The 15937-nt window shown below is 39.8% G+C and overlaps 1 protein-coding gene across 2 annotated transcripts in view; it reads left to right on the plus strand.

Moving 5' to 3' along the window:
• Positions 1–15937, plus strand: part of cdk14 (cyclin-dependent kinase 14) — a 210338-nt gene that overhangs the window by 129655 nt on the left and 64746 nt on the right. For both annotated transcript variants that reach the window (XM_033980456.2, XM_033980457.2), the window contains 2 exons: positions 998–1091; positions 14063–14126. In XM_033980456.2, the coding sequence (XP_033836347.1) occupies positions 998–1091; positions 14063–14126 (158 nt within the window). The remainder of the gene's footprint in view (positions 1–997; positions 1092–14062; positions 14127–15937) is intronic.

Raw genomic sequence — 15937 nt, forward strand, 5'->3', positions numbered from 1 at the left:
AGTCAGTATTCAGTTTGTAATCATCAGAGTTGAGTGTCATTCCATGTTTACTGTTTTACAAACTCTTTCTCAGTCAAAAAGATCCGTATTTCTTTTCCCACTCATATTCCAAACATTTCACTGCAGAACTTTTGGCTTTGCTGCACCCATCACTTTCTCACCAGCTGCAAAAGACTGAGAATCTCAAGTCTCTACAAACAGACGGAGAGGTCACCCCCCGCATGCTAGCGCTGCTTTGAATGTGACCTCTGTCTAGACCAATATGCACCGCTCAGCTAAAGAAGCCCTCTGCACGCTCGCCCAACCATACTGAGGCTACTGCTGTGTCAAGACAGATGAGGGATTTTCTCTTCTTTTACTGTGTTGAAATAGTGGAATAAAATAAGAAATTGAGAGCTTTTTGGAGGAATGACTTTGTGGTAATTTGTCCTTGAATGGCTGCTGTTTCTCGGTGAGCAGTGGGGCAGAAACGCGGTTGTCACTGAAGAATAGGCTGTTTGACAAATGAGCTCTGACACAGTTTACACACAAACGCTAACACAGGGTCTGAACTATATCTGTCTGCTCACTGCTAATATGTCACGCTAACAGCCTCTTACAGGGACTATACAGTGTAATGGCTTTAAAGGAAATGAGGATCCAGTGGTTTCCTGTGTTTAGACTGCTATTTTAATGTTAATAAATGTGCTATTCTTGGGTTTACTTTGACCTACATTGACAGCGAATTGTCTTTTTTTGCACTCGTCAGTAATACACTTTCTGTTAAAGCAAAAATAAATAAGAATACATAAGCATATTTTGTGAGTAATGTTGCATTTTTTTAATACAGTCACAACCTAGGCTTTGTTAAATCCCCTCCATTCACACAAATTTTGACAATTTTATGTTATGTATCGAAATCTCCCATCTTACAAGTTGAGTTTATATAGTTTATAATTGACCAAAATAATCCTAACATTTACCAGGTTGTGTAAGTAATCATTCCTCTGTCTTCCAGGGGTGTTGGCTGCATTTTCATTGAGATGATCCAAGGAGTGGCTGCCTTTCCTGGGATGAAGGACATCCAGGACCAGCTGGAGAGGATATTCCTGGTGAGTCCTGGATGCTCTTACTCAGACAGGGTGATGTGTTGACTTCGACTTGATAAACACCTGTCTCATCTGGCACATTTTATGGCATAGTATAAAATGTAATATTTCGTGGATAATTTTGTGTGAGGTTGTTTTGGGTCGTTATAAACTTTATGGGAACCTTATGCAAGATGCTGTGCAGAGGTCTTCTAAAACGTTTGTGTGCTAGAAAAGATGAAAATTTGAAACAAGGACACAGGTGGACGTTTAAAAGTAGGTGTTATCGCGTATTGTGTTATTGTTTGTGCGTCTCTTGATGCTGTGAGTCACTTGCATGTGTATGAGGATGATACATGCTAAGTTTGTTTGTTTGTGCCAGTTTTCTTTCTTTAAGTAACATATAAATAAAATAGACCAGTATTGGCATTCCTTCCCACAACAAATCTATAAATATGTCACATTTTCTGTCATAAGCTCGAGCTTTTTTCTGAAGTATATGCACAGTGGGATAGAATTTCAATGAGAAGTGCCAACTACTTTTCAAATACCTAATGTAAGATTGTCTACTACGTGTGTGGAGGTTCTGTGCATAGTGAACAGTCAGCTTTACTGTTCTATGCAATACAAACAACCAACTAGGCAATATGTAAAAATTTCTTCTTCGAATATCTGTGTAATCCCTCAGTCGTCCTGGTCTGATCCACAACAAACGAAAAACAAAAATGTTGTCCAGCTGACAGATTTTCTTTTTCTTTTGTTATTCTTCTTTGAATACAAACTGAAAGTATTTGGTAGTTTTCCTGTCCTCACACCTCTGGACAGTTGATATTGTCACTACCACAGTCGGGCCTATAACAAATCTTGTCATATTGTTCTAAACATACACTACCCCTCACTCCTTGCACCTCTGTAGCTTCTCCCCCACATCACACTGCTCCCACAAACACATCCAAAACAAAGCACTCAGGTCAGGCTCAAACTGAATTTGCAGCATAAATGCACTGCTTGCCCCGTGGGACATGTGAGCCGTGTAATCTTCAAGAAGCTCTTCTCCAGACCATTTTACCCAGAAAAATGCTTTTGTCTGTGAAATGACAGGAGCACAATGGAGTCTCCATTAGGTGATTACATAAACGTATGGGTCTGTACTTCGGATAGCACAGAGGCATAAATATTTTAAGCTAATGTAAGGTTCGCACATCTTTTAATCTGAAAATCTGCCATCTTTCTGTAGAATTTCCTCCCCAATCTCTTAATTGAAGCGTTGAGAATCATGGGAAGTCATAATGGATTTAGATTCATATGCTGAGGGGCTGAATAATTAATGTTGAAAATTACTGAGAAGAGAATGGAACAGGCTCGGGTCAGGGAGGATGTCAAGACAAAGAAAAAGGCTGTTGCCGCTTCTTGGCTTGGGGCCCAAAGGCTTAAAGATGTACATCTGAGAATAGAGGGATTTTTGTGGAAGAAGAGAGAAAAGGTGGGATGAAGCCCGCAGGTAGGAGCTTCAAAAAAAAAAAAAAAAAAAGATAAAGAGCCGGAGATGGAGGAAAACGCTTTTTATTGATTGTGTTTTTGGCCCGGAGGTAAATTTCCAGTGTGAAAACGAGACACAAAGACCACATGGACGGTCTGAGGAAGAGCAGAGAAAGAAAGAAAGAAAGAAAGAGAGGAAGAAGGGGGTCCTATGTGGGGATAGCTGTTGGCGGGACACACCGGAGTACCCACTCCTCCCCACCCCTACCCCCCACGAAGCACCTCGACTCTCCCCCTTGTACACCAAACGGCACAGAGACACAGCCTGAATACCTGAACGAGGGTTTTACCTGCCTGAGCTCTGTATCTGTGCAGCTCCTTTCAGCGGGTGCCAGATAAAATATTAGGGGCTTAGGGGCAAAGTGAGATGAATAGGGATCTGTCAAACACAAAGATTGCTCCTCCATTTTGGTAAAAAGGCAAGAAAATATAAGAATGGACAATAAATAGGACCATAAATCCAGCAGAAGTGACTTTGTAAAATCCTATTGTTGATCGCTATGTACAAAGAAACTGCCAGTTCTTTTATATTGTATTTACGCAACACAAGATATTCTAAGCACACATTCTGTTTGAGACAACTTTATTGACAGTTACAATTCAGTAAAGGATCATTTATTTAACAGGTAAACATTGGGCATTTGAAGCAGGCATAGAATTTAGAAAGAGGGTTTCATAGATTTTGCATTCCCTGGTACCAAAACAATGTTTGTGGCGAAGAAGAGGGAATAAGCTGAAGTGGCTGAGGGTTCTGCTGCTGTAGTGGAGTTGCTAGTGGCAGAAATAGTATTGATTATGGAGTATGGTTGTCAAAAATGTCAAGAATCGGATACTAATTGATGCTAAACTAGTAGTGAAAGTATATACTCATTCAAACAAACAAGCATGGGACTATAAGTAAACACAGTAAGGGGACAAAATTGGACTTTTCCTAAACAGTTTAATGGTCTTTTGAGTTTTATCAGCAGTAGTATAAGATCCCCTTGTCAAAGCCTGATCTTGTCAAGTCTCAGATGCTAAACAAGGCTGGATTTAGATGCGAGACTGCTGGTAAAATCAGGTACCACTGTGGGGATCCAGTGGCAAAAACTGTCGTGTCCATTGGAAAAACACTTCCCGACATTGCCTAGTATTAAAGTGCCGTGTGAGTGAGTGTTGGTGGTGGTCAAAGGGGCCCATGGTGTAGATTGGTAGCCTCGCTTCCGTCAGTTATAGTATGGAGTGAATGCGTAATATACCAAATTGTGAAGTGACTTTGAGCGTTTGGGAAAAGGGCTATATAAGATTGATGCGCTATTATTATTATTACTATCAGTTTGAGGCAAAAACTACAGCCTATTGTCTAAAAAGTAATTTCAAAAAGTGGTATCAAAATTAGTATCAGGTCTCAAGCCGTATATTAGTATGTATTAATGTACTGGGAGGCGATTCTTCGTGTTAAATCTCAAACTGGTTGTCTTCTTAACTGTGAAAGTTTACTTGTATAATACCTTACACTTACACCTAGTTTCATTTTTATTTTCAAAGTCTTGCAGAAGTAAACTCTGACACATCCTTGGAGTGAGTGTTGTTTTCTGCAAACACCTTTTCTTTTATTCAAATGCACCTTTTGTTTATCTCATCTGAAACATTCATTGCACTGACAGATGGCCCAGACCTTTGCCGTTCTCCGCTCTTCATCCCCCTCCCTCTCCCCCTCCCTCTCTTTCTCTCGCCGGATCACATTCACCTGTCAGCCCGAGGTACAAACCCCGATGAATATGGAAATGTGCCGCTCTGAGAAGTAGCGCGTGATCGGAGAATTAGCCTACCTGTCACAGTTAGCCTGATGCTGACATTTCCATCCATCCCAGCTGCTCTCCAAAAGCCTTGCCCGTATGCCACGCTGTCTGCCAGGCTCTGAAACGCTGGGGCTCTGTGCATCTCATGTGGGGCATCATCAATGAATTATGTGCAGTCAGGAGCTTCCTAAAGGTCGCAGGCTTGAAGCAAAGGTCAGTCTCCATCAGCGTTTGAGAGGTCTCCTGCCAAGTCCTGGGCTGGCACATCCAACGCAGTGTAATGCCAGGGAATGACCTGCACTTTTAATATGACCAGCTGTGAAGTTTGAGTTTGAGAATCAGAATACATTGACAATTATCAGAAGTTGGAGAGTATTTATGTTAAAGCAGTGTCTACAGTAACATAGTATAACATAGTATTCATAGTTCATCTTATTTCCTAACCGTAGTGCTAGTTCTAACGATATGCACAAGCCTACATCCTGAGAGAGCGTTTTTCATTTTATCTCGCCACACGGGCTTGGTCTCAGATGCATTTAAACTACTTCATAGGGCTGCACAATATATCACAATCAAATCGAAATCACAATTTGACTTGGCAAAAAGGAATGTCTGTAGTTTAGATCTCTACTAATATGTTCTGAAATTCACGGGATTCTTGGATTAGTTTATCAGTTCATATTTGAACCTGGAGTTGTTTACAATGTGCACTCTGAAGACATTCCTCCTTTTTAGACATGCCTCGCAAATCTAATCGCAGTACTTGTCTGAAATATGTCAATTTGATTTGGATTTGATCTCTTCCCAAAATTGTGCAGGCCTACAACTTAATAGAAAGGTTAGATGGATAACTTTCTTGATGTATTTGATATTTGATTGTATAGAGGTAAGCCCACAAAAGTATTCAGCTTTTCACTTCTATTCATGTCTCATGTTTTTTCCATCTGACTTTTGCTTACCTTTAAAAACGTATTCTGCCTATAGTCGTCGTAAAACATACTTTGATTTAAAGAAGACCTTTTGTGCTTGGGTCTGTTATATAGCTATAATCTATGACCCCTTTAGATCACTATATAGTCATTTGCACATTTTAAATCATGCTATTCATGTAAAATGACTTAATAAAAGAAACAAGTCCACTCACTTCCGCTTTAGAAAACTGCAGTGCCCAGTTGGAGCTGGCGTCACCGTAAACGTCATCACAACAAAGAGTTGGCACCTCCAATGGATAGTTGCACATCACGCTCGCACCCCAGTGGATTTTTTTACATTTGTACCAAAATGACTATGTGATGCTGCCGAATCGTACGTGTATCAAGGATTAAGAAAATAAAATTGGAAAACCAAGTAGAGAGCAGGTGAAAACGGGGACTGAGCGGCAATATGGCGTCTTGAAAATAAGCGATTAAAGATTGCTCAAACATGCACAAATCACTCTAAATACAACTTTGTGCGAGTAAATGTTGAGAAAAAACAACTATAAAGCTCTAAAAGTCAATTATGTAGAATACGTCTGCTTTAAACTTTGCAGATATTCACCCTAGCACATACAGAATATCCAGTTAATGTGTTAGCAGTATTTTGATATTAATTACCCCCTAATTTTTTAATGTGGGCTATTTCTTGTATATTGCATGAGCTTGTGATTGATTTTACCCTGATCACATGTGTAGTTAATTACAGCCTGGTGCACTGTGTGTCAGAGGGTCTTTAGCCCCCTCATAATGAATGCCCTGTCTGTGTGATACAGTGCTCCAAGTATAAGGGCATCTCCTCTGGGTGAAATTACCCTCTGCTAAAACTGTAACTATGGGCTGTACTCTGCTATCAAGTCTTCTCCTCATGGACATCCTAACTAGTAACTACTGACATTCTAACATAATCTGACGCCAAAACATACGATTACAACATGAGTATAATGATGCCATGTCTGCCAAAGACACTGCCAATGCCAAAACTTGAGAATTCCATCATATTTCACAGAAGAAAAATACCACTGACAATTCCTCTGTGCTTATGCTCGATAAAATGTTGTTAAAAGGTAAAATATTTCCCTTTTATTTTATGTTATAATAATTCAGTAGTTCGTGATTGTGACTAACCATGGCAACCTCAGCAGCATATAACGGTATTTTTATGGTTATTTCAAAGTTCAAATATTTGTCCTTGTACACTATTTTTGTTATCTTTTGCATAAACTATTCATTCGGGAGCTTCGTAATTCTGCCAGTGATTGCTTTAGTAGTGGGTAGTTTAGGAGGAGGATGGGAACAAAGTATTTTCTGGGACAAAGTTTGAAAGTTTTGCAGTTGAAACTAAGCCAAAACAGATTATTTTTCATAATAATCACATAATTTTGGTAGTTTTTCTTTTCACACAGACTTTGAGTGGTTCACACTTGTCATGATTTGATTCTAACTTGAGTTTTGGCCAGATGTAGACTTGGTTTGGTGGTGTTCTAGTATTAGTTTAGTCCTAGTCCCAATTTAGTTACGGGTTTTGTCCCAGTTTTGATGTGGTCTATGTACAAGTGTTGAATGCATCCTTTCCTACACAGCCATACATAAACAAGTCATCAGTGTAGTACAGTGAAGAAAAAGCTTCACGTTCTCCTACATCCAAAACAATGTCGCTCAAATATATCCACGTGAACATGCAGTGACCCCTTGTACGTACTGTATTCCCATGTACTAATCTCTCAGTGGATAAGCACCATCTTGGATACCATGCACTTTTCATTTATGTAACTGTTAACACTCTGCTCCCTCTCTCATACTGTCTGTCTAAATGAAACCATAGAGCAGGGCTTAACTAGCTGTCACCTCATCCAGATTACATCCTCCCAGAGAAGTGTATGAATGTGGACAGGTCTATCTCCTGGAAATGGGCTGTCAGGCAGAGGTTAGCACCCTGCTCACACACATGAGCGGAGACTGGTGTGTTACTGGTTTAAAAGACAACAGACTGCCTCCTCACATTATCCACACTGAAGCTAAATGTTGGGCTTTCAGTAATATGAGACGTGCCATTTTGACAGCTGTGGAGAAAGTGATCACCTCAGATTTGGAGAAGGTGAAATGGTTGTTTTTTGGCACTGTACTGGTCAGGTTGGAGCTGATGTATTTTTTGATGTATTTTACAGTTTCTCATAATTTATTAAAGTGAGATACACAACAATAGCATTAGCGTTGCATGACAGATTGTAAGCATTTAATAGGTTTAGATGGTGATGCAGTGGCAAAGTGGTTTGGCCATTTGCCTCATATCAGTATGGTTGCTGGTTCAATTCCTGGGCTGTGCATAGTTTTCTTTCAGAATGTAGTTTTATCTAGGGCTGTGCAGTTAATCACTTTTTTTTTTTTTTTCAAGTTTGACATTCAATCATTCCAATCTGTCTCGAAATGTATATTGTAGGCATTTTTCCTTTGTCTGAAATCAAATAAAAACTTGATCAGTCAATAAAAGCTAAAAGTATAGTAGTGATTACGGTAATATGTTTTAGTTTCCTTCTTTCAAAAACATGCATGGTATAGATCACATGTGTCAAACTCAAGGCCCGTGGGCCAATTGCGCCCCTCCACATCATTTTATGTGGCCCTCGACAGGGTAAATTAAAAGGTATGATGGTCTTAAAATCTCAATTTATCAGGAGGTACACAGTTACACAGCCATATTTTTACATCTAGGCAAATACATATGCAATATTTGTAACTTGAATAAGTAATAAATACAGAAACAGTTAACAAGTTATAAAATTCGTTAGATTTATTTTACATTTGGCCATTTTGCTGATGTGGTCCTCGGTGAAAATGTGTTTGACACCCCAGCTATAGGTAATGTCCATGATGATAAGGAAGTAAGTGGTATCTTTGAATTTTTCAGTTCTCCATATTTTGCCAAAACGACATTGCTTTTACACAATAAAGACATCACTACTAATGTCGTCCTCTTCACTTCATTTTTTATTTAAGGACACCAGTCTGACTTTCACCCGGCCTCATCTTTTGATTGCCAGCTTCAATTATTCTGAATGGATAGCTTTAACGCTGTCTATCTTCTGAATTGCTATTGCTTATTTATGTTTCTGTAAAAGCCATTTTTGCCTGAATTCATCACCGAAAAGGTTCCGCACTGAGGTCTGTGCCTGAAGCAGACTTTTTACTTTGAACACTGTGGAAGTCTTTTCAGATTTAGAGCCATTTTAGACCTCACCCACAGTCACTGAAACACCAGCCCACAGCACAGGCCAAAAAAACAAACTTTGGTCCTTTTTAAATCGAGGGGAAGAAGTGAACTGGCTGCTTTTAACCTCAGGGATATTTGCTGTACCTCCAGAAAGGTTTTCTTCATAGCTTGAAATGAGTTATCAAAAGAGCTTTGAAAAGTTACTTTGAACTTGCTAACACAGTGCTCACAAGGTCAATAAAGCTGTGGTTTGAAGCGTTGGAACCTTATGGAGACAGGGCAAGAGGGCGACAATTCAAAATCGGCTCAGTCCCATTGAGATTTTTGGGATATGAAAACCATGAGACCTTTTCTAGCTCTCTGAAGTCAATAGAATGTTGTTGTTTCTTCTTAAAAACATACTTGGAGTTGTGTTTTGTTTGACTAATGCTGAAATGATTGACTGTCTACAAGAGTTCGAAATGCTCTGTTCCACTTTGTGATGTCATGAAGCGGTAGTTTTCAAGATAACTTTTACCTTTAGTTCAGCGGAAATTGGAAATTCCAGGGCTGAAATTATCTAAATATTCAAGTGAAGGTGTATGGAGTTTAAAAACACAGTGGAGCGCTTCCTGTTTTGCCACATGAAGAACTCAGCCTAACTATGTCGGGTTTGTGTGTTAAATGTGTGAATGAAACAAAACACAACTCCAGGGATATTTGTGATGAAACATTGTAACATAGATCAGAAAATTGCGTAATATGGACCCTTTAATAAAGCATAAAGACTTAATTCACAATGAACAAACAGTTTATAGAGGATTCAGGCTTAGTAAATGCTTAACTGCAAGAAACTTGAATGCCTTTTTAAAAAACGTATTTCAGCAATACTTTAATAATAGGCCCCATGTGATGAGAGAGCATCTAGAATAAAACCTTAAACTTGAATGCCCCCTCACAGCAGTAGCGGGCCGCGCTGAGGTCGTATAAAGTCGTGTGCCATCAGTAGAGCATTTTAATTAGAGCCTATTCCTGCTATGAGCGGTAATCCTGGGCCCGTGTCAGCCGATCCGCCTCTGAGGACATGAATAATGCCATTTCGCCAACAGCCGTCGTGCCACCGACATGCCATCTGCCCCCGGACCGACGGACGGGATGGGACACGGCTTATGGAGGTGCATTCCTATCCCGGGATGCTCAGGGAAACAGCTGATCTCCTGGTTCTCTGGTTCGGATAAGCTTGACCCCAATCCACTCAACTCAGAGCTTTCAAAAATGGAGGTCAGAGTTACGACAGGGAGAAGAGGTAGAGAGGAGGTGAACGCTGTGTGCAGGTGGAGAGTTAAGTTGGAGAATCTGTGGGTATAAGTCTGAGAAAAATTTGAATTGTTGCCATAGCATTTCACAGTTTGAAACATCTTTTGAGTGATAAAAATGGTTTCAGCTACTAAAAACAAGTAGCTGAAACCGAACAAATTCATGGGTTTGAGAATAAAGCCAGAGCTTGGAAAGATTCAATAACATTACTACGGCAGAACCTGTGCGTGGTGCTGGTGGGGGTCCTGTAAGAAAGGGGGTCCTGTTTACACCTCAACTTCAAAGATTTGAGCCTTCCACTGAAAAATTTCTAAGGATTTACTCTCAAAACTCCAGCTGTGAAAATCAAGGCTTAACCTATTCACACTCACTGTACGTCACTCAGGTTGAATCACTTGTAAAAAACTGCCGTAACATTTTATATGGATTTACTAAAGGGACGGTGTAGCCCACGAGCTTTAAAATTGGTTACTACAATCACAACTGAACGTGCCTTAACCCGAGATAGGACGAATACAGGTTTTTCTCATTCTTAGTACATGGACAAGCTTATACTGAATGGCACCCACTATGTAAATTGATAGTTTGATTGATTTACGTACGCCATAGCTTAATTTTGCGTATTTATAAGCCACTTAACTTCCAATAATCCCAGCGTTTACATTGACTTGCATTGATCCCCCATTGATTCCCGTGCATCCTCAATCCTAAGCCTGTCTGTCTTCTTCATAAGTTGTGTAAATAAAAATCTCCTCTGTGATGCTGCTGGGGTCATGTGTGTTTTTGCGGGTGGGTGGTCGGTAACAGATCTGGCAGGGGGCGGGTGCGTGTACGTACAGCAGAATGCGCACTTGCGAGTTTGGGGTTGTGAACTTTGACCTCCGAGAAATTCCACTGCGATTCACTCTCTCTGATCTGTCACTGCCTGCACACGCTCACATGCTTTGAGGAGGGCAGAGTCTAACCGAGCGTCATGCATCACTTGTGTTGAGAGATGACTATATAGGCTAGAGTCTTATTATGGGAATATAGGGGTTGCACAGTGGCTGTATTCACATGCAAAAATCTCATTATCTGATTTCTGGAGTAATCCGATTATTGAAAAGTCATGCAAACAGTGACATTTGTTTCTGTTCAGACCTGTTAGGTTTTGAAGGAAATACCTGGACAACTGAGGGTTTACACAGACATTTTGAAGAAAAAAATATACGCCAAGTAGGATTTTTGACTAGCTGTGTAAATATACCCATGATAGAGGGTGGAGCATAAGTCACTGACAAAAAATTGCAATTTGTATGGCCACAATTAGCAGTTAAATTAAGATACCACTTTATTCATCCCAAAGGCAGTAAAAATATAAATATGTACAAGTACCATTGCATGCATAATACAGGAAGTATGATTAAGATGCCTTTCACAAATACTTTTTACTTTTTGAAAATGCTGTGCTGGTATTCAGTTGTCCCCGTATATAGTTATACTGTCTCCCAATGGGACCCCCCAAAAGGTCAAACAAAACTATAAAAAATGTGTCCATGATAAGTTCTGATGACCCTTACCGTACACTATTTCACCTTTACAACCACTTCACCGCGATCTCCATAAAAACACTCTCCTCCCTTCCTTCCCCTTCTCCCATTCCTCCTCCTCCTCCCCCATCACTACCTGTGCTCTCCAGCCAAAGCCACTCTGAGCTTCATTAATAATGCAGGCGACCTCAGTCCATCACCTTCTAACACTCCCATTGCTCCTCACCGTGCTATAACTCATCCTGACCACCGGGTGTGCTGAGAGCTCACCTGTGGAGGCCGCCGCATTCACTAGTTTAAAGCGAATCTGCCCTCTCCTTTTGTACTTAGAGACAACATGTTTTGGCTGTAAGGTTGGGTCATGGATAAGCTTTTATTATAATGATGGCAGATTTTATTACAGGATTGGCTCATACTGATAAAAAAATATATATAATGTATGTTTGTTTGTTCAAAAGCATGGTGAGGAAGCTGGTTATAATTGAAATAACTTTAAATAATGATTGCGTATAGGGTTTTAATAAGGATAAGTTATGAGTTATAAGTGAAAATATTAAATAAGTAGTTTAAGGTCGATTCTGTTGAATATCCAAGCACTTTTAACAGATAATGCTAAACTGGGTCCCTAATGGAAAATGCTGTCGTGTCCTTAGGCAAGACACTTAGCCCACACGTATGAGAGTGATTGGTGCCCGCAGTAGTAGCTCACCACCACCAAGTGCAGAGTGAATGAATAATGCACTGTACATCTCTTTAGGTGTGTAAATCTAATTTTGTAATGTGTTTTTTTATTTTTTTATTTTTTTATCACTTATTAGCACATTTAAATCTGAAATGTTGAAGTTTAGGTTCGGACTGCACCTTTATCAACACTTGCAGCTTTGTTTTTTTTATCTTTAAACAAAAAAGCAGCAGTTCATATAGACAAAAATGTAGCTTGCAATTAAAGCATGGAAAAAAAGAAAGTAGGATGATTACTTACACCTCTATAGCATTGTGGACTTGTTGTTCCAAACATGTCTGACACCAATTAAACCCTTAAAGCATCAGTATGCAGGTGGGTTACACATCTGCACTGAGACAAGACTCGCTAATGTGCTGCTCTGTGACTTATTTACATTCACAACAACTGACCGCAGAACAGGACAAAATGTGTTGCTGTGTTTTAGGATCACACTGAGGAAAAAACATAATGCATTAATGAACACAACTGAGCGGGACGAGCTGTGCGCTGATTTACTCGGGGCATGTAAATTCACTTGGGTTTTTATGTCCTTCACACATCAGCTTTAGTGCCAGTGACCTCTGTAATAGCCTTCATAATGACAAGCAGATGGGGTTTCAGTAGTGTGAATAAACACTGACCAGATCTTTAATTTAAGACATATGGTTTGTGATTGTGGTCAAAAGTGTTGCAACTTAAGCATGAGAAATTGTGTTATCTCTAATCTTTTCCCCTTTAATTGTAACATCTTGAAATACACTACCCTGCGTCTGGGGACTGTTTCATAGCGGTTTACTGCCCTCTGTTGGGGAGTTTGGTGTATTACAGCATTGGTTACAACATCATTGACTGGCAGTATGAACAAGAAATACTGTGTACTTGAGTCATTATGCAACAATTTTTAAGATTCTAGTCTTATGTTAATCAAAGTCAACAGTATAAATCAGTACAACATGAATTAGCATAGTAAAAGTTAACTTATGAATAGTCCTTTTAGTTTTTTTCATAAATATACCTTATTTTATGATTAATCTTGACTGATATTATGTCTCAAACCTATTCTATGTAAACAGTGGTCACCAGTTTGGCTGCTTTGCTTAAATAGTTTTGTGTTTTGAGACTCTTTAGGGGCCAAAAGTCTCAAAAGGCCAAACTCACACATGCAAACTTGATTTGATAACTTTTTATTTCAAACATATAAAAATGCATAATAAATGATAATGAAACATGGGCAATAATTAAGATATAAGAACGTTCAAAAGGGAGTAGGAAGAAGTCAGAACTTTTTAAATCCCTAGCAAAGTTGACCCACTGCACCCATATACCTTGACATCCTCTTTCAAAATCTCCTCTTCTTGCTCCCTTTACTTCCATCTGCACATACATTCACTACCATTCTCTGTAAATATTTGGATAATCACATTTTCTTTCCCATTGCTATTTCTTTACATTTCCCATCTCCCCATATGTATTAGATTCATATGGGTGACATCACAGCCCACCTCCGCCCAGTGCATTTACCCAACTGGCCGGTCCAAACCAGGACTTTCTTAAGCAGCCTGGAAACAGCCGTTGGATCTGGAAACTATTACTGTGCAGAGTGTGATGGATCATGGAGAAGGCATGTCCGCTGCTCTGCTCTGTGTCATCATAAACCCCGGCTGGGTGCGTGAGAGTGCGTGAGAGATCGGGGTAGCATTTCCATAAAAGATCTAGTCCAAGCAACTGTAGTCCAAGCAGCAGGGCGCCTCCCAGAATATGTGGAGCGTGTCAGGAGTTATGGCCTTGAGTAATGTTGAAATAAAAACCAATGTAACAAAGTACTCATAAAGTCAGCTTTAATATCGTGGATGTGTATTTCCATTTAACTTCCAAATATGCCTACTATTATAAGGCAAAGTAGTGCTAAATGATGTTTATCTTATGTCTGTTTTGTTCTAGGTCCTGGGAACTCCCTCTGAAGACAGTTGGCCTGGTGTGAACTCATTGCCTCACTTCAAGCCAGGTAATGAACTAAAAAAACTAAACATTTTCATCTCCAAGTTGTAAACTTTCTTGAGGTTCACACCATCTACTGGTCACACTGTCCTTATATTGCATGAAAATACCCAACAGATTTCCTTTAAGGTACACTATGGAAAATTTCTCATGGATAGTCCGCCACCTGCTTGTTTCCATGGTGTGACATTTATCTATCTCCATGCGGCAACTTAAGCAAGCGGCTTCACCAGAGTTACACGTCAGATCTGTGGAAAAGTGACCCTGTTCATTGTAGAGAATGCATGCTTTTCAGGGTATTTTTACTCCATAAACACTTTTAAGTAGAGCTTTAAATTCTCTATCCTTAAAGTGCTTATTTTAATGTATAGATAGATGCTAATAATGGTACCCTACAATAACAAAAAATGCTTTCCCATGATGTCCACGAGCAACTCATTTCTATCCGTCACTTTGTTAATCACAGTGAATATCCTCCAAGTTCTGCTGATTGAAGTTAAAAGAGACATCCTTGTTCACACTCGAGAGTCACAGACCAGTGCCAGCAGCTGAGTGTTAAATCAGAGGCAGGATGGCGGGGTACAGCGGGTGAGGTGGGGGGCTGGGTGTGTGTGTGTGCAGAGGAGCATGCAGTGCCCTCTGGGAGCTCATTAGGCCTTTTAGATGCTCCATGAACAGAGGCAGAGAGAGCTCCAGCTGACAGGGGTACACCAGGAGGGTCAGAGAGACGTCCTGGGACTGTCCTGGAGGCATCACATGACCACAACCCCGCCTCCATCTCCTCTGGCCGAATACAAATGTCTAGTGAAATGTGATCTTCATCGTAATAGTAATAATGGCTCAGATATTATACTTATACTTAAAGAAGACATATTGTGTTTGCTTTGAAACATTAAATACAACTATTTTGTTAATTGTAAACGGCAATATTGCTCTAAAAGTATTACAAACTGGTGGGTTTTGTTGTTGAAAAAGGGGTACAATGGCATTTTTGGATCCTACAGGAAAAAAAAAGAGAAAAAAATACAGTGCATAAAGCAGAACTAATAATGAAGAATCACAAATAAAAAATGATAAAAGCTTATGAACCTTGATTTTATATATATTCCCTTTAAATAAACAAAAAATAATGCAAAAATCACCAATCAATTTTCACCCATTATAAAGCCATTCAAGAGATGTCCACCAGATGGCAGTGTTGCATCAGTCTTAGTATTCCTTTACTGTGATTAGATTGGCTGTTGACCAATGCTTTTTACAATACACCAGCTATTTTTATATATTCAGGCTATAATCATGATTACAGGATTCAGCATGTAAAAAAAAAACCCAAAAAACTGTCATGAATAAATTTTGATAATAATTTGGTGAAACTTTTTTACGCTCTTAATATATTTCAAATGCAGTCTCAATTCTACTATAACTACAGCATTTCATCTTCTCCCTATGAGAAAAACAACATGCAAAATGCCACATATTTTCTCATCCTTTCCTGGTTCTGGTCTATTTCTGGCTTCACTCTGGGCCTCCCTGTGTCCAGTCTTGGCACAACGTTAGGACCCTGGCAGCCTCTGAACTTTTGACTGACAGTCGTGTGGTTGGCGGATAGTAGGATTATTCTGTCTCTATTTCCCCCTTTCTTCCCCTCTCTCTCTCTCTCGCTCTCTGTTGATCGCTCCCACTTTCTCCCTCTCTTCCACTCTCTATGTCACTTTCTCTCTTTCCTTCCCTCTCTCTTCCTCTCTGTCTCCCTCTCTCTTTTTCTCTCCCTCCCTCTCTCTCTCCTGCCCCCTCTCTCATTCTGGCCCCTGTCTCCCT

This window comes from Periophthalmus magnuspinnatus, chromosome 16, assembly GCF_009829125.3.
Source record: "Periophthalmus magnuspinnatus isolate fPerMag1 chromosome 16, fPerMag1.2.pri, whole genome shotgun sequence".
NCBI lineage: Eukaryota > Metazoa > Chordata > Actinopteri > Gobiiformes > Gobiidae > Periophthalmus > Periophthalmus magnuspinnatus.